Genomic DNA, 19,393 nt, shown 5'->3' with positions numbered 1-19,393 from the left:
GTCCAGACATGTTCATGGGAGAGTGACAGTGAAAGTGCAGTATAGTGTGTACCACATAATATCTTAACATGAATGTCAGTGCTCACATGAAAGTCTGTACATGGTGTTGAAATTCTCTCTCTTAGTAGAGCATTATTACTTGACTGACTTCCCATCATCGTATTCAAGGTTTCCCAATTTACGTGACCTTTTGAAGACTTTGTCCGAAAGCAACCACTCGTTATTACTCACACCCAAGGTTTTTTGATACTACAATATTAGAGTAATGTTCCCATACTTTCAGCAAACCACTATGTTAGCTGGAATCTGTTGGTATGATGAAAACCTACAGTCATTGGCAGGAACTCTCGAAAACTCGTTAGCGAAAGAATTATGTGATACCCTGCGGATTGTCAATCCACCGGTATTTGTCGCATCTACCAATATCATTTCATTGGATGCACCATGGACATTGCCATGTCAGACCCAATCCAAGTTGATCAGTGCTGAAAATGACCAAGCAAGAATGCTGCCATGCTACGTAGTGCAAAATAAAGTAACATGGTGGAGATATGAGGATTCAATAGTTGTTCCAGCCAGTGCCTCATCCTATAACAAGGATGAAATGGTGAATAGTGTGATTACTCCCATAGCAAATACTGATCCTTCAAGTGCATTTCAGAAGCGCATGTGCAGTCATGGGTGTGGGATCATGGAAGTTTTTGATGGGGGAAAAGGGCAAGAACTGAGGGAAATTACACCCTGTGATTATTAGGAAACTATTTTAAGGCTGTCACCTTTCATAAATGATATTGTTTACATGTATAACACTGACAAGAACGTAATTCCATTGAAATGAAATCATCTGCAAGTGTTAACGTGTTAGTGAATGCAAGTATTATATGCCAGGAAAAATATTTTGATGATGCCTATGTTCTTAGGCATGTGGTTCCCCAGCCAAGGAGTCCTCCAAAATGTTGACAGAAATAAGCCTGTTTACAGAATTAAATCAACAGCCAGCTGCTACTGTTGTTAGCATAAAGCATTGTGCCAAGAAGCCAATGAAAGATAAGCAAACCCATATTTTGATCTTCACATATATTATTGACTGTTGATGCTCAAGAATTACAAAAATCATTTTCTTAAAAAGTGACGTAAAACCTGAATCGACGCATTTTACCACCTTAAGCCTGTGCTGTAATTATTGCTACTTTTGACGTATCAGCTAGCGAGTATATCCTAATTAAGCATTTGGAATGTGGTGAGACTCCCCCTCTTCTCCTCCCATGCTAACCTACAGCTATGTGCTAACAGAAATGGCATGCATTTTATCGCAGACAGACTGGGCATAGAGTATCGTAGAAGAAGAATGGCTCAGAATGTGAATGTAGTTCGCAGTACCAGAATAGAAGGGGGTCTAGAGTAGCAGATTCTTACCCATACAGTGAGAAAGTTAAGAGTGGTCCACATTATTTCCCAGCTTCAAATGTCACAAGTAGTAGGCAAATCCCAGATGTCACGTCAAATGTGTGACATTAGTAACACTTCCTGGCAGTGTAGTCATCAAAGCCTACCCTTGCCTGAGATTGCAAGTGACGGGCAAAAGCATGTTTTTGAGGGTGCCACAAGCCCATGTTATTCATAAATGGCAGGAGGAGAGAACAACATGGTTCCAGATAACTCAACAGTACTCGATTTGTTACCATAACTATTCACAATACTTAAACTGTCCATAACATATCAGCCAAGTTTGGAGCACCTTAGGGACAATACTCTGACTCAAAATAATTCCCAAGACTTGATGTATGTAAGCTCAGCTTAAGACTAATGTATCAAGCTGACTGAGGTCAACTGGAACCAAATGCCACACCACTTGTTCCATTTAGAAGACTGTATATTCAACCCTTAGCAGTCCACATAGATCAGCTACTTAAATTTTGTATGGCAGAAAATATTAACAGAGATCCAACCATCTCAATTACTTTGTAGCAACCTCAGTGCTCATGTTACAGCTAGAGGCTGCCAGGTGAAAGACATTTGTGATTCAGACTAACTCAGTATCTCCACTATATGGCGAGTAGCAACTTTCCTTCTCATAATATTGTTACTTTAATGACTCATTAATTTTCTTACCAACATAAAGCAAAAATCTTTATTCTTAAGTGACATTTTCCACATTTTGGTATCAACTTCTTATTTCAGAAGCTCAGTTGCAGCTATTTTTATCTGTTCATCTCTCTCTCTGATACGTGACTATGAAGTCTTTAAAAACCTCATGTGATTGAATCATTATTTCATCCTGATCACATTAATAGCAAACTTGCCTCGCCTGCACCATGTAATTGATCCAGTCAAATGAACTGTGACAAATAGAATAGTGAAGGCCATTTGACATGGTTAAAAGAAAATGACTAATCTCCTTCCCTAACTCATTAGATGTATGACAGGCCCCTGCTTTATTTTTACATTAGAGAGAGCAACTTCTACGACCATTCCAATAACATTGCATTGCAGTAATCAGTCTTATTGTTTGGTATGGTGAGGGCTAGAGCAATATTTAGAGTATTTAGACAGCAATCCACACGCATTTTCCAAAATACAAACATGTTGATAGCAGTAATTCTTGAAACAATGCCAAAAGAGACAGTTTGCTGTCATTCTGTACCTTACTAAACTACAGTTCTAACATGATAGGCATATGATGGAAACTTAAGAGGTTTATGAACAGGAAATATGTTCGTAACATTACAAATGGAGTTTCAAGTTGAAAAGAAAACTTTGTGGACATAATCACCCCTTATCTATTAACCCACAAAAAGTTTTCTTTGGTCCCATGGTGGAAAATTAATTTTTATGCACTCCCGTTAAAATGTTAGTATGTAGGAACTTCAACTGGAAATTGAGCAAAAGTTTAACATCTCCCCTGGGGTTGACATTTCTTACCTGATGCTCTCGTATGTGCCATCAGGAGTTTGAACACTTCTGCCTGCTACATGTCTTCAATGAAATGTGGCCTCCATAATCTCTCTTGACAACACAGATCACAAAGACATTGGGCCAGTACTGAGACAAGGAGGAATCTGAACATCCCATATCTTACAGTCCTTTCTCTCCAAGCTCCTACATCATCAATACTCTGAAAAGTATTTTTAAAACATGACTGACTGGTATACTAGCTGGAACACAGCTACTTCTACATACATACTTTGCAAGCCACTGTTTGGTTCATTATAGAGGATACCTTGTACTGCTAGTAGTGATTTCCTTTCCTGTTCCACTCACAGATAAATTAAAAAAAAAAAAAAAAAAAAAAAAAAAAAAAAAAAAAAAAAAAAAAAAAAACATACCCCCCCTCCCCTCCCCCCCCCCCTCTCTCTCTCTCTCTCTCACTCTCACTCTCTTTCTCTTTGTATGACTTGTAGTAGTACAAGGTACACTCTACCATGCACCATACAGTGGCTTTCAGAGTGTGTATGTAAACATAGCTGTGTTACAGCTAGTATACCAATCAGTCATGTTTTAACAATACTTTTCAGAGTTTTGATGATGTAGGAGCTTAGGGAGAAAGGACTATAAGATATGGTATGACCAGACTTCTCCTTATCTCAGTATTGATACAATAACTATAATCAAACAATGGAAACTCCAGACAGGAATTTCAACAGTGCAGGAAAAATTTGTCAAGTTGAAGGCAGGCACAATTAAGACACTTACATAAAGCTTTTGGCCACAGTCTTCATCAGTAAAAGAGCAACACATACCATTCACACACAGAAGCAAGCACACCTCATGTGTACATGACTGCCAACTCCGGCATCATAGGCTGGAATGCATCTATCATCTGGGATGTAAGCAGCAATCTGGATGAGGTGAAGAAAGGGAAGAGATGTAGTGTACGGGTGGAGAGAGAAGTGAATGCTGTCTGTTGGAGTGTGCAGGGACTAGACTGTCAACAGACACCCCATCAGGAAATTGTGGGGGAGGGAGGTAGGGAAAAAAGGAGAGGAATGGGGAAAGACATATGGTTACTTTGACAGGGGGCTGCAAATAAACAGAGTGGGGGATGAGAATGGGGAGGAGCTGGTAGGAAAGAGGGGTTGGAAACTGTTGGGTGGAGGTTTTGGGGACAGTATGTTACCAAAGGTTGAGGCTGGGATAATTGCGGGAGCGGAGAATGTGTTGTAAGGATAACTCCCATCTGCACAGTTCAGAAAAGCTGGTGGTGGAGGGAAGAGTCCAGGTGGCTCAGGTAGTGAAGCAGCCATTGGAATCTAGTGTGTTACGTTCAGCTGCATATTGTGCCACAGGGTGGTTTGTCTTCCTCTTGGCCACAGTTTGACAGTGACTGTTCTGCCTGGTGGACAGGTGGTTGGTAGTAACACAAACATAAAAAGCTGTGCAATGGTTGCAGCAGAGCTGATAAATGACACGGCTGCTTTCACAAGTGGCTCAGCCCCCGATGGGATAGGATAAAACTGTGACAGGACTGGAATAGGAAGTACTGGATGAATGGATTGGGTCTTCCACAAGAATATGACCCTTGTGGAAAGGGGTTGGGATTGGGAGTGGCATAGGGATGGACTAGGATGTTGTGGAGATTGGCTGGGCGACAGAACACCTCTTTAGGAGGCTGAGAAGTATCACGGGTAGGATGTTCCTCATTTCAGTGCATGATGATAGAGAATCAAAGCCCTGGTGAAGGATGTTGTTCATTTATTCCAGTCTGGGATGGTATTGGGTGATGAAAGGGACACTCCTTTGTGGCTGGTTCTTGGGGTTGGTGGGAGGATTGGGGGTGTGAACGGAAATGACACAGAAGATCTGTTTGCAGACTAGGTCTGCAAGATAGTGCCTGTCTGTGAAGACTTTGGTGAGACCCCCAGCATACTGAGCAAGGGAGTTTCTGTCCTTGCAGCTATGCTGTTGCCAGATGGACAGGCTGAATGGGAGGGATGGTTTGGTGTGAAAGAGATGACAGCTGTAAAAATGCAGGTACTGTTGGTGGTTGGTGGGTTTAATGTGGACAGAGGTGTGGATGGAGCTATCAGAGAGGAGGAATTCAATATCTAGGAAGGTGGCACGCTGCTTTGAGGAGGACCGTATGAAGTGGATGGGAGAGAAGGTGTTGAGGTTGTGAAGGAACAAAGATAGGCTGTCTTGGCCCTGAGTCCAGATTGTGAAGTTATCATCAATGAATATGTGCAAAAAGAACACCATCAACCCTCCAAGGATTACCATTTGAGTTCATGAAGTGTCTCAGTAATACTCACATGATGATCGAACATATTGGTAACAGATCTAGCAGCATGCCTCTGAATTACTTTGATGTATTCCTTTAAATTTACCTGATGGGGATCCCAAACACTCTAGGAGCATTAAAGAGTATGTCACGCTACTATTCTACAAGCATTCTCTGTTGTAGGTGAGCTATATTTTCCTAAAATCCTCTCAGTAAACCGATGATGAGTATTTGGCTTCTAGACTACCATCAATACATGCTCATTCTATTTCGTGTCACTTTGCAGTGTTATGCCTAGATATTTAATCAATGTGACTGTTATATTGTATTTGAACATTACGGGATTCTTCCAACAAAATGAAGATGAGCATTTGACTTCCCTACTACCAACCAGAAGTGCTCATTCAATTTCATATTGCCTTGCAACATTAAGACTAGATATTTAATTGAAGTGGCTGTGTCAAGCTACACCCTACTAATGCTGTATTTGAATATTACAGGATTGCTTTTCCTACTCTTCAGCATTAACTTAAATTTTTCTATGTTTAGAGCAAGCTGCCGTTAATCACACCAACTAGAAATTTTGTCTGTCATCTTGCATCCTCCTGTAGTCACTCACGAACTACACCTTCCTGTGCAGCACAGCCTCATCAGCAAACAACTACAGATCGCTGCTCACCTTGTTCGTCAGGTCATTTATATAGGGAATAAGAGTGGTACTATTATGTTTCCCAGGGGCAGTCCATCCAGGTACCCTTGTCACTAATGATCATCCACCACCGAGGACAACACACTCAGCTCTATTACAGTCTTCAATCCACTCACATGTTGAGGAACCTGTTCTGTGTGTTTAGACATTTGTTAATAGTTTGCAGTGGGGCACCATGTCAGCTTATAATATAAGCCCATGCTAATTTGTGGACAGAAGCTTTTGCACCTGAAGCAAATTTGTTACATTAAATCTTGGAATATGTTCACGAATTCTGCTGCAAACCATTGTTAAGGATTTGGTCTGTAATTTTATGGGTCCCTTATTTTACCCGTATTATGAATAGGAATCACCTGCACTTTTTTCCAGTCACTTGGGACTTTGCACTTACTTCTTAGTACTCAAAATGTCTCCAGAAAAGGAAAGTAGACTTGCGATAATCATTCAGTATTTATGACTGACATCTTGACTGTGTTTGTCCAGTTCTGCCATCTCGCCACACTTTACTTTGATATCTCAGTTGTGTATTATTAGGTGCTATTTCCAGCATAGCACATATGCTACATACTCTTAAAATTACAGATACCAGCACCACAAGCATCTTACAGGCTGCTTCATGCTCAATGAGGATACAATTGATTGAGCATTGAGGTAATAGGCCCATATCAAATATCGTAGGGTTTCATTCAAAAGTTTATCGTTAGCCCAGTAATATGTGCCATATATACGTTTGATATCCATACTTCTCTGGCAGGATGCCTTAAACACATCAATATGCAGACAATTTTCACTTGTACCCAGTGGCCACATCTCTTGTGAGGATACATGTCAGAGATTGTATCATACTGTCATTCCAATTGTAATACTGGACTACTGGCTGACAAAAAATGGCAAGTTAGGGTTATCACTCACTAGTACATACAGATGAAACTGGGATTTACTCTCAGTAAATGGGACCAGATGATTCCTTGGACTCTCTTCTGTAAAACAGCAGAAGTGTCTTTCCACAGGTGTTATATGTATGAAGCAGATAATATTTTGTTGTGGAGAATCCAAATTTTTTTAGCACTCAGTTAATCAGAAACTAGGACAACTACACTAGCTTCTCAAGACAAATTATCATTTCACTGTTGAAAAAGAAATTTTGCTTGTGAATAGCAATCACGTTTTAATAGGAATGCTTTATTACTGTCCATTTCAATGAACAAACCAAGATTTCAAAATTCCTTTTTCTGAGCTACTCATTGCGTGCAACGTTAATTTCTTCTCAGAACAGGAAACATAAAAAATTAGCAACGTATTCATGAAAGTCTTCTGCATTCAGTAGTCCGGTGTGATTGAAGTGTTCACAGACAGATTAAAAATAACTGATCAATCGTATGTTTCTTTTCACATAATCTCCTGGCAGCATCATATTGCTCAGTCCTCATTCAGATCATGACTGTTTTGTCAGCTGCAGAAGTAGATTCCACAAGTTAGTGGAAACTTTTTTTTTGTGTCTTCAGCAAATACTTGCAACAGTTTAGCATGTTCAGTACTGGTACGAAAATGTTAATGCTGAAAAGGAGAAACGTGCAAAGGCGGCTGGGCCGAAACAAAAGTGCCGTTGGAACCCCCAAACATTTATAATTTGCCATCAAAGCTAAGGAAGTGCAAAGGTTAGATTGCTATCCACCTTATTGTGGAAATGTAGAGTTGCAGACAGGCATAACAAAAAGACTGTTAAACAGATAAGCTTTCAGCCAAAAAGCTTTCTTCTGAATTAAACAAAAACGATATGCACACATTTCATACAAATGCAAATCTCACATGTGACCACTGCATCTGGCTGCTGAGGCCAGACTGCAAGCAACTGCACATGGTGGTAGAAGCACTCTGGGTGCTGGGGCTAAGGAGGAGACTGGGTGCGGAAGGGATAGCGGGATTTGCATGGGGGATGATAAAGTGCCACTTGTGGGAGCATACAGGGATGAGATGGAGAGTGGGTGGGGCAGCTAGGCGCAGGTGGGAGGATAGGCAAAGGGGAGGGGCGGGGGGAGGGGCAGAAAAGGAGAGAAGTAAAAAGACTGTGGGTGCGTTGGTGGAATAGAAGACTGTGTAGCTATGTAGTGCTGGAATGAAAGCAAGGAAAGGTATAGGTGGGCAATGGACAATGATTGACGAAGATTGAGGTGAGGACGGTTAAGGTAACTTAAAGATGTGGTGCATGGTGAATTTCTACCTGCGCAATTCAGAAAACGTGGTGTCAGTAGGAAGGATCCAGACGGCACAGGCTGTGAAGTAGTCGTTGAAATGAAGTATGTCGTGTTGGGCAGTGCTGCTCAGCAGCTGGGTTGTCCAGCTGTTTCTTAGCCACAGTTTGTTGGTGGCTATTCATGCAGACTGACAGCCTATTGGTTGTTATGCCCACGTAAAATGCAGCACAGTGGTTGCAGCTTAACTTGTAGATCACATGACTGGCTTCACAGGTAGCCCTCCTTTTTATGGAATAGGTGATTATTGTGACCAGACTGAGTAGGTTGTGGTGGGAGAATGTATGGGACAGGTCTTGCATCCAGGTCTGTTACAGTGGGGAAGGATACTGGGCAGGACAATTCATCATTTCAGTGCATGATGAGAGGTAGTTGAAACCTTGGTGAAAATGTGATTCAGTCACTCCAGTCCTGGGTGGTACTGAGTCATGAGGGGAAAGCTACTCTGTGGCCAGATGGTGGGACTTTGGGAGGTGGTGGGTGACTGAAGACATAAGGCATGGGAGATATGTTTCTGTGCAAGATTGAGAGGGTAATTATGGTCTGTGAAGGCCTCATTGAGATGCTTGGTGTTTTTTGAGAGGGACTGCTCATCACTACAGATGCGGTGGCTGCAGGTGGCTGGGCTGTACAGAAAGGAATCTTGGTATGGAATGGGTGGCAGCTGTCAAAGTGGAAATATTGCCGTTTGGTAGGTTTGATATGGGCAGAGGTACTGATGTAGCCATCTTTGAGGTGGAGGTCAACGTCAAGGAAGGTGACTTGTTGGGTCGAGTAGGACCAAGTAAAGTGAATGGGGGAGAAGGTGTTGAGATTATTGAGGAATGTGGATAGAGTATCCTTACCCTCTATCCAGATCATGAAGATGTCATTAGTGAATCTGAACCAGGTGAGGGGTTTAGATTATGGGTGGTCAGGAAGGAGTCCTCTAGATGGCTCATGAATAGGTCAGCATATAATGCTGCCTTGCGGGTCCCCATTGCTATACTCTGGATTTGTTTGTAGATGATGCCTTCAAAGGGGAAGGAATTGTGGGTGAGGACATAGTTGGTTGTGATCACCAGGAAGCAGGTTGTAGGGTTGGAATCTGTTGGGCATTGGGAAGAGTAGTGTTCAATAGTGGCAAAGCTTTGGGCATTAGGGATGTTAGTGTAAATGGAGATGGCATCAGTAGTGACACGCAGGGCACCATGTGGTAAAGGAACAGGTAGTATGGAGAGTTGTTAGAGGCACTGGTTGGTATCTTCTACGTAGGAGGGTAGGTTGCGGGTAGTAGGCTGTTAGTTTATGAGAGCAGGGATTCTTGGGGGCCTTTGGGGAGAGGTTCTGGGATGGGTCTAAGGATTTGAGGAGAGACTGGGAATTCTGCTGAATGTCTGGAGTGTGTCATTGTTGGCAGGGTTTGTAAGTGGACGAATCTGACAGCTGGCGGAGTCCTTCTGCCAGGTGAACCTTGTGCTCAAAACAGTGGTAGAGCCTACTCACTATCCTTCCCAACTGTCACACAGTGGTGTGTTGCATTCTATGTGGCCATGACAACCAACAAGCTGTCAGTCCTCATGAATGACCATTGACAAATTATGGCCAAGAAACAGCTGGGCCACATAGTTGCTGCCCAATACGACATTCTTCATTTCAGTGTCTGCTTCATAGCCTGTACCATCTGAATCCTTCCTATTGATATTAGTGTTTCTGAATTGTGCGGGTGGGAATTCTCCCTGCAATATATCTTATGTTCCCATAACCTGCTGGCCTCAACCCTCATTAGCCATTGTCATTTGCCCACGTATCCCCGTCCCTCTTGCCATTTGCAGCATTACTCAGATACACAGCCTTCACTTCCACAAACACGTTCCCAGTATTTTTACTTCTCACCCCCCCTCCCTCCCCCCCTCCTGTAACCCCACCCCCCATCTAACCTTCTGACTGCCCCTAGCTGCCCTACACTCTCACGATATCATCCCTGTATGCTCCCCCCACAAGCAGTATTTTACCATCCCATATCCCATCTACATCTACATTTATACTCCGCAAGCCACCGAACAGTGTGTGGCGGAGGGCACTTTACGTGCCACTGTCATTACCTCCCTTTCCTGTTCCAGTCGCGTATGGTTCGCGGGAAGAACGACTGTCTGAAAGCCTCCGTGCACGCTCTAATCTCTCTAATTTTACATTCGTGATCTCCTCGGGAGGTATAAGCAGGGGGAAGCAATATATTCGATACCTCATCCAGAAACGCACCCTCTCGAAACCTGGCGAGCAAGCTACACCGCGATGCAGAGCGCCTCTCTTGCAGAGTCTGCCACTTGAGTTTGTTAAACATCTCCGTAACGCTATCACGGTTACCAAATAACCCTGTGACGAAACGCGCCGCTCTTCTTTGGATCTTCCCTATCTCCTCCGTCAACCCGATCTGGTACGGATCCCACACTGATGAGCAATACTCAAGTATAGGTCGAAAGAGCATTTTGTAAGCCACCTCCTTTGTTGATGGACTACATTTTCTAAGGACTCTCTCAATGAATCTCAACCTGGTACCCACCTTACCAACAATTAATTTTATATGATCATTCCACTTCAAATCGTTCTGTACGCATACTCCCAGATATTTTACAGAAGTAACTGCTACCAGTGTTTGTTCCGCTATCATATAATCATACAATAAAGGATCCTTCTTTCTATGTATTCGCAATACATTACATTTGTCTATGTTAAGGGTCAGTTGCCACTCGCTGCACCAAGTGCCTATCCGCTGCAGATTTTCCTGCATTTCGCTGCAATTTTCTAATGCTGCAACTTCTCTGTATACTACAGCATCATCCGCGAAAAGCCGCATGGAACTTCTGACACTATCTGCTAGGTCATTTATATATATATTGTGAAAAGCAATGGTCCCATAACACTCCCCTGTGGCACACCAGAGGTTACTTTGTCTGTAGACGTCTCTCCATTGATAACAACATGCTGTGTTCTGTTTGCTAAAAACTCTTCAATCCAGCCACACAGCTGGTCTGATATTCCGTAGGCTCTTACTTTGTTTATCAGGCAACAGTGTGGAACTGTATCGAACGCCTTCCGGAAGTCAAGAAAAATAGCATCTACCTGGGAACCTGTATCTAATATTTTCTGTGTCTCATGAACAAAGAAAGCGAGTTGGGTCTCACACGATCGCTGTTTCCGGAATGCATGTTGATTCCTACATAGTAGATTCTGGGTTTCCAAAAATGACATGATACGTGAGCAAAGAACATGTTCTAAAATTCTACAACAGATCGACGTCCCTTCCCTGCTATCCCTCCACCTTCCAGCCTCTTCCTTACCCCCATCACACAGGTTGCTTCTCCCATCATGCACAGTTGCTTGCAGTCTGGTCTCGCCAGCCAGAAACAGTGGTCATATATGTGAAGTTGCACTTCGTGTGTGTGTGTGTGTGTGTGTGTGTGTGTGTGTGTGTGTGTGTGTTTTGCCAAATTCAGAAGAAGGCTTCTTGGCTGAAAGGTTTTTTGTTTAGCAGTCTTTTTGTTGTGCCTGTCTACAACTCTTTATTTCCTCTATATGGTGAGTAGCAATCTACACTTTTTCATAACATTGTCATTATTCCATCCTGGATTTTCCAATGTTTGACGTGAAAAATGAATTCACTGATTACTTTGTTGCACCAGAAGGGAAAGGAGAATTGGCAGTATTGATTTCTTTATATTTTAGCTGATTTTTTAGTGTTAACATAAATATAAATGTGTTACACTTGCCTAATAAAAGTAGTAAATATTGTTTGCAAAAATCAAAGAGTAATGAAAAGGTCATCTCTTGGTGATACAGCTTTCTGCATTTTTGCACCCTGTTTTCAAATATTTTATTGTACGAAAGGGTATAGATGTTTGAAACTAGCATATGATGTACTCGGAAAGTTGTTAATGTGAGCGACGTTTTTTCATTTTATTTCATTCAGCAGTGTTCTTGATAACTTAAATACATATGCCTCTCCGTTTCTTCACCCATACCTCCTTTTTTTTTTTTTAAGTTCATTTTCATACGTAACGTGTTAAAATGATTAACAATATCTTAATCTTCCCAAATGTTAACCCTGATATCCCCAGATTTGAATAAGATAGGTGAGCGACTTGGTGATGCAGGTGAAGGACTTGTGGATGTGGATAGCAGTTTTGTGCTACATACAGGCCTCTAAGAGAACCCAACTCCTCCCTCCCATCCCTTGCTCATTGATAGTAGTTTTTAATATGACATCCAATAGACAACACCGAGCGAGGTGGCACAGTGGTTAGACACTGGACTCGCATTCGGGAGAACGACGGTTCAATCCCGCGTCCGGCCATCCTGATTTAGGTTTTCCGTGATTTTCCTAAACCGCTCCAGGCAAATGCCGGGATGGTTCCTTTCAAAGGGCACAGCCGACTTCCTTCCCCGTCCTTCCCTAATCCGATGAGACCGATGACCTCGCTGTCTGGTCTCCTTCCCCAAACACAACCAACCAACCAATAGACAACATTTAAAGTCTATCATGACTGCTTCCTCCTGTCATCTCCATATGATAGGCGTGAGAAACTGACTCGTGTGACTAAGCATTACCTGATAATTCAGATCACCTATTCTTTTCAGCTGAGTGATATTGCAACCAGAAAAGCAAAAGGTGAAGCACCAATTTTCCGCTAGTATCGCCTCTAGCCTTTCATCAGAAAACAAAACTTACAGAACCATAATTAATTTTTATAGTGTGTTACCTGTACTCATAATTGAGTGTCAATTCCCACAAGGGCTTCTGTAATCTCTGAAGTTTGGAAGCCATTGTATATCCAGAATATTATGTAATGAATTCATTTTAGAACAAATTGATGTATTTATATTATCCGTTACCTCTGTCCCCTCACTCATCTAAAACAACAGTATTTGTTGCCAGTTGCTTTGATTTGTTATGATCTATAAGTTCTTAATGATTTTTTTTAATCATTTGATGTACCACTCTTGTAATAAGGTGCTCCCTGCAGGATATGTGCACTAAACATGTTGTAGAAACAACAAAAAAAGCATGCCAAATTCAAATGAACGCAAAATCTCCAAAATTGGCAATCTTTTACAGAAGCTCAAAATTTTGCACTGACATCAATGCGAGATGCTTACAATAGCTTCCACAACGAAACTCTATCTTGAAACCTGGCAGGGAACCTGTATCCAAAGAGTATTGTGTGTAAAGTATGGCAGCAGCAAGATAAAGTCAATGCCTTCTCTGAATGATAGCAATGGAAATACTATCAACGACAGTGCTGCAAAAGCACAGCCTTCCAAAATTCCTCCACCATGATGACAAAGTAAATATTCCATAATTCGAATCAAGAACAGTTGCCAACATGAGTAACATAGAAGTAGATATCCTAGGAGTAGTGAAGCAGCGTAAATCAATTATTAAAAGCAAGTCTTCTGGCCCAGACTATATACCAGTTATGTTCCTTTCAGAGTATGCTGATGCATAGCTCCATACTTAACAATCATATACAACTGTTTGCCTGATGAAAGATCCATACCCAAAGACTGGAAAGTTGCACATGTCACACCAATATTGAAGAAAGGCAGTAGGAGTAAATCACTAAATTACGGGCCCATATCATTAACGTTGATATACAACAGGGTTTTGGAACATATATTGTGCTGAAACATTATGAATTACCTCAAAGAGAACAGTCTATTGACACACAGTCAACACAGATCTAGAAAACATTGTTCTTGTTAAACACAACTAGCTCTTTACTCACACGAAGAGTTGAGTGCTATTGACAAGGGCTTTCAAATTTATTCCATATTTCTAGATTTCCAAAATACCTCTGACACCATTCCATGCAAGCAATTTGTAGTGAAATTGCATGCTTATGGAATATCGTCTCGGTTATTGTAACTGGATTTGTGATGATTTTCTGTCAGAGAGCTCACAGTTCGTAGTAACTGACAGACAGTAAAACAGAAGCGATTTCTCGCATTCCCCAAGGTAGTGTTATAGGCCCTGTGCAGTTGCTCATCTATGTAAATGATTTAGGAGACCATCTGTGTAGCCATCTTAGGTTTCTTGCAGATGATTTATTATCTAGTAAACTCACCAGAAGATCAAAACAAATTGTGAAACAAATTTAGAAAAGGTATCTGAATGGTGTGAAAATTGGCAATTGACCCTTAATAATGAAAAGTGTGAGGTTATCCACGGGTGCTAAAAGGAAAAGTAATTGGTTAAACTTCGTTTACATGATAAATCAGTCTAATCTAAAGGCTGCAAATTCAACTAAATACCTAGGAATTACAATTACGAACAATTTAAATTGGAAAGAATACATAGAAAATGCTGTGGGGAAGCCAAACCAAAGACAGCGTGTTATTGGCAGAACACTTAGAAAATGTAACAGATCTACTAAAGAGACTGTCTACACTGCACTTGTCCATTCTCTTTTGGAGAACAGCAGTGTGGCTGGGATCCTTACCAGGTGGGATTAACGGAATGCTTCGAGAAAGTTCAATGAAGAGCAGCACGTTTTGTATTATCACAAAATAAGCAAGAGAGTGTCACAGACATGATATAGGATTTGAGATGGGCTTCATTAAAACAAAGGTATCTTCGCTGTCGCAGAATCTTCTCACTAAATTTCAATCACCAACTTTCTCCTCTGAATGGGAAAATATTTTGTTGACGCTGACCTACATAGGGAGAAACAATCATCATAATAAAATAAGGGAAAATCAGAGCTCGCACAGAAAGATATAGGTGTTCGTTTTTTCTGCATGCTGTTCGAGAGTGGAATAATAACGAATTATTGTGAAGGTGGTTCGATGAACCCACTATCAGGCACTTCAGTTGATTTGCAGAGTATCGATGTAGATGTAGAAATATTTCTGTTAAAGTAACAGTAAAATGTTAAATTGACATTTAGAAAATACTTATATTGTTGTATATGTTTGTCAGTATTACCAATAGTATTGAATCACGTCTCCAGTATTCGCATTAACTTCTGTTATTGTCTTTCGCAGGTGATTGGGCTTCTCGATGTATTTCATCCAGGAACTTCCTTAACTGACTTTCAACATGTGTAAGTTCACAGTTCGAATTGAACAATTTTTTCTTGCCTGCAATTAGATTTTTCTGATTATCATGACAATCTTAATTGTGACCATTGTATGCTGTTAATTTTGTTACATTAATTACTTGGAAAAGTCCAGTACCTGTACGAACCTGTGGACTCGGTAGAATTAAGTGAAGTGGAAAATAAAGTGTAGACATTATGGGGCATTGTTTAAACACATAAGTTGTGTTACCCAGTGATGTATTTTATTGAAATATCGACTGGTTGATGTAAAATCAGATGTAATATACAGGGTGAAGTGAAATTTGTGCACTCGGGCTTTGCAGTGCGACTCCTCACATGCCACCAATAAAAAAATGTCTGTCACAAAATTTCGTCCTTCGAGTAATTCGGCAGAAAAGGACGTTAAAGACTGACAATCTGGCAACACTGTAACTACATGTATAATAACTAGCTCTGTCAACACGTAAGGTTGTGCTGTACAGTTGGTGCCGTGGATAGCATGCAGGAGGTCAAGGGTTCGATCCTGGGTTTAAAAATATGTTTTTGGGCTTGAGTTTATTCGCACCACTTCCTCTACTAGAAGCAAAACCTGTTTTCTTTGTGCCCTCCTCCAATGGTCACATAGATTAGTACCAACTATTATTCTTGCCTCTTTCAGGTCCATTACATTTCGTTAGGACCTTACGTTACCAGTAGGACTAGCATGTGCTTTGCGTATAATGTCCAAACTCGGTTACTATTTGTATGTGTTATCACTATGGTCCCATTAATTGTGTCAATTGCCTATTTCTTATTTGTCTAACCACGTATTTGTTGTGTTCAGCATTACAAAATGTTGTAAATTTAGGGTGCATGTGAAGTAATAAATGGTGTATATTACAGTATGAAATGTCAGAATGAAATTAGGAAAAAAAAAATGCACTCCAGCCCAAGATTGAACCCTGGACCTCCTGCATGCTAACCCAAAACTCTATCCACTGCGCCAACTATGCAGCATGATTAAAATGTGCTTTCAGAGGTAGTTACCATATGTGTTGTTACAGTGTTGCCAGATTGCCACTCTGTAATGTCCTTTTTCGCTGGATATACGTGCCAGACGAAATTTTGTGAGAGAATTTTTTTTACCACCTGTCATGTGAGGAATCGCACTGCGAAACCCGAGTGCACGAATTTCGCTTCACCCTATATATCAGCTAGTATGTTTGTTTTACATATCAGGAAGTATCATTACTGAGTATGGTAGACCTCTAAACAGTCTTGTAAATGAAGAGCAACACCACACTCTTGACCATATCATGTACTTTCACTTCTTTTTCGTGTGCGAGCATAGCTTATTATTTGAGTGCAACAGTATTTAGAAATAAGGAAACAAACATTTTTAGAAAGGTAACAGTTGTGTTGAAAATTGACAAAAGATAAATTTGAATGACAAAGTGATGTTAGGATGTGATAGTCAGGTACTGCTCTTATACAGGGTGTTACAAAAAGGTACGGCCAAACTTTCAGGAAACATTCCTCACACACAAAGAAAGAAAATATCTTATGTGGACATGTGTCCGGAAACGCTTACTTTCCATGTTAGAGCTCATTTTATTACTCTTCTTCAAATCACATTAATCATGGAATGGAAACACACAGCAACAGAACGTACCAGCGTGACTTCAAACACTTTGTTACAGGAAATGTTCAAAATGTCCTCCGTTAGCGAGGCAGCGTGACTTCAAACACTTTGTTACAGGAAATGTTCGAAATGCCCTCCGTTAGCGAGGAAACATGCATCCACCTTCCGTCGCATGGAATCCCTGATGCGCTGATGCAGCCCTGGAGAATGGCGTATTGTATCACAGCCGTCCACAATACGAGCACGAAGAGTCTTTACATTTGGTACCGGGGTTGCGTAGACAAGAGCTTTCAAATGCCCCCATAAATGAAAGTCAAGAGGGTTGAGGTCAGGAGAGCGTGGAGGCCATGGAATTGGTCCGCCTCTACCAATCCATCGGTCACCAAATCTGTTGTTGAGAAGCGTACCAACACTTCGACTAAAATGTGCAGGAGCTCCAGCGCGCATGAACCACATGTTGTGTCGTACTTGTAAAGGCACATGTAAAGGCACATGAAAATTAAGCATTTCCAGACACATGTCCACATAACATCTTTTCTTTATTTGTGTGTGAGGAATGTTTCCTGATAGTTTGGCCGTACCTTTTTGTAACACCCTATATAGAGAAACAACAGAAGCAAAAAATAGTGCAGAAATAGAATAGCACAAGTGGTGAATTTTAGGTGATTTGTAACAAAACACTGACAGATAGTTGAAGCTTGATTGGGTGTACATGTATTTGAGTTGGATAATGTGAATGATGTATTGGAGTATCTTATTTGGTATACTGAAGAAAGGAAACTCCAGTATGAATATCAGCAGTGTAGAAAAAGATAGGGTGCTACTTACCGTAAAGATAACATGCTAATTGGCAGACAGGCACAATTAAGACACTTTCACATAAGCTATTGGCCTCAGCCCTCATCGGATAAAGAAACACACCATTCATTCACACAAGCAAGCACACCTCGCGCACACGTGACCACCAATTCGGGCCCAAGCTCAGTGATAATTATTGACAGTTGGAAAATCTATTTCTAAATTGTTTTATGTAAGAGTACTGCACTTGTAAAGTTGGTGAGGCCTATATGAAATGATATTTCAAGGGATTCTCCCATTAGAATTTCATGTTCATTTTTATATTGAAGGATACCAAACTACTGGAAATAGTTTTACTTTCAGGAACACTAATGGTTTAGTGTGATGAAGTGTTGTCATCTTATTGGATCTGTGGTAGCAGATAATTGTAGACTATAACAAATCATGTTTCTGCACATGACAATTTCTGTGTAGGATCAGTTGCTTGTGATATCAAACAGCAGCAATCTCTGTGACCTAAGCCTTTTCATTACTTTTTTTTTCAAGGTAATATGCTACGGCCCCCTGAACCACGGAACTTGCCGTTGGTAGGGAGGTGTGCATGCCTCAGCAATACAGATAGGTGCAACCACAACGGAGAGGCCAGACAAATGTGTGGTTCCTCAAGAGAGGCAGCAGCCTTTTCAGTAGTTGCAGGGCCAACAGTCTGGATGATTGACTGATCTGGCCTTGTAACGTCAACCAAAATGATCTTTCTGTACTGATACTGCGATCACTTGAAAGTGAGGGGAAACTACAGCTGTAATTTTTCCCAAGGGTTAAATGATGATGGTGTCCTCTTGGGTAAAAGTAGTAGGTGAATATGGACAGGGGGGGGGGGGGGGGGGGGTTTAAGGAATGAAAGAGGAAGCCACCTGGTAGAATTTTGCACATAGCGTAACTTAATTATAGCTAACACTTGGTTTAAGAACAGGAAAGAAGGTGGTGTACATGGAAGAGGCTTGGAGACACTGGAAGTTTTCAGATAGATTATATAATGATAAGACAGAGATTTAGGAATCAGGTTTTAAATTGTAAGACATTTCCAGGAGCAGGTGTGGACTCTGATCATAATTTATTGGTTACAAACTGTAGATTACATCTGAAGAAACTGCAAAAAGGTAGGAATTTAAGGAGATGGGACCTGGATAAATTGAAGGAACCAGAAGTTGTAGAGGGTTTCAGAGAGAGCATTAGAAAACAGTTGACAAGAACAGGGAAAAGAAATACAGTAGAAGAAGAATGGGCAGCCTTGAGGGATGAAGTAGTGAGGACAGCAGAGGATCAGGTAGGTAAAAAGATGAGGGCTAGTAGAAATCCTTGGGTAACAGAAGAGATATTTAATTGATGAAAGGAGAAAACATAAAAGTGAACTTAATGAAGCAAGCGAATAGAAATACAAACGTCTAAAAAAATGTGATTGAGAGGAAGTGCAAAATGGTTAAGCAGGGATGGCTAGAGGATAGATGTAAGGATGTAGAAGCATATATCACTTGGAGTAAAATAGATATTGCCTGCAGGAAAATTAGACACACCTTTGGAGGAAAGAGAACCACCTGTATGAATATCAAGAGCTCTGATGGAAAACCAATCCTAAGCAAAGAAGGGAAAGCCGAAAGGTGGAAGGGGTATGTAGAGGGTCTATACAAGGGCAATGTACTTGAGGGCAATATTGTG

The 19,393-nt window shown here is 41.1% G+C and overlaps 1 protein-coding gene across 2 annotated transcripts in view; it reads left to right on the top strand.

Moving 5' to 3' along the window:
- The window catches only part of LOC124612542 (mitogen-activated protein kinase p38b), a 105,469-nt gene that overhangs the window by 27,784 nt on the left and 58,292 nt on the right, over positions 1–19,393 (top strand). For both annotated transcript variants that reach the window (XM_047140813.1, XM_047140812.1), the window contains exon 3: positions 15,203–15,261. In XM_047140813.1, coding sequence (XP_046996769.1) covers positions 15,203–15,261 — 59 coding nt within the window. The remainder of the gene's footprint in view (positions 1–15,202; positions 15,262–19,393) is intronic.

Source organism: Schistocerca americana, chromosome 4, assembly GCF_021461395.2.
Source record: "Schistocerca americana isolate TAMUIC-IGC-003095 chromosome 4, iqSchAmer2.1, whole genome shotgun sequence".
In the NCBI taxonomy this organism is placed as follows: Eukaryota; Metazoa; Arthropoda; class Insecta; order Orthoptera; family Acrididae; genus Schistocerca; species Schistocerca americana.
This window is presented reverse-complemented; position numbering and strand designations above follow the sequence as displayed.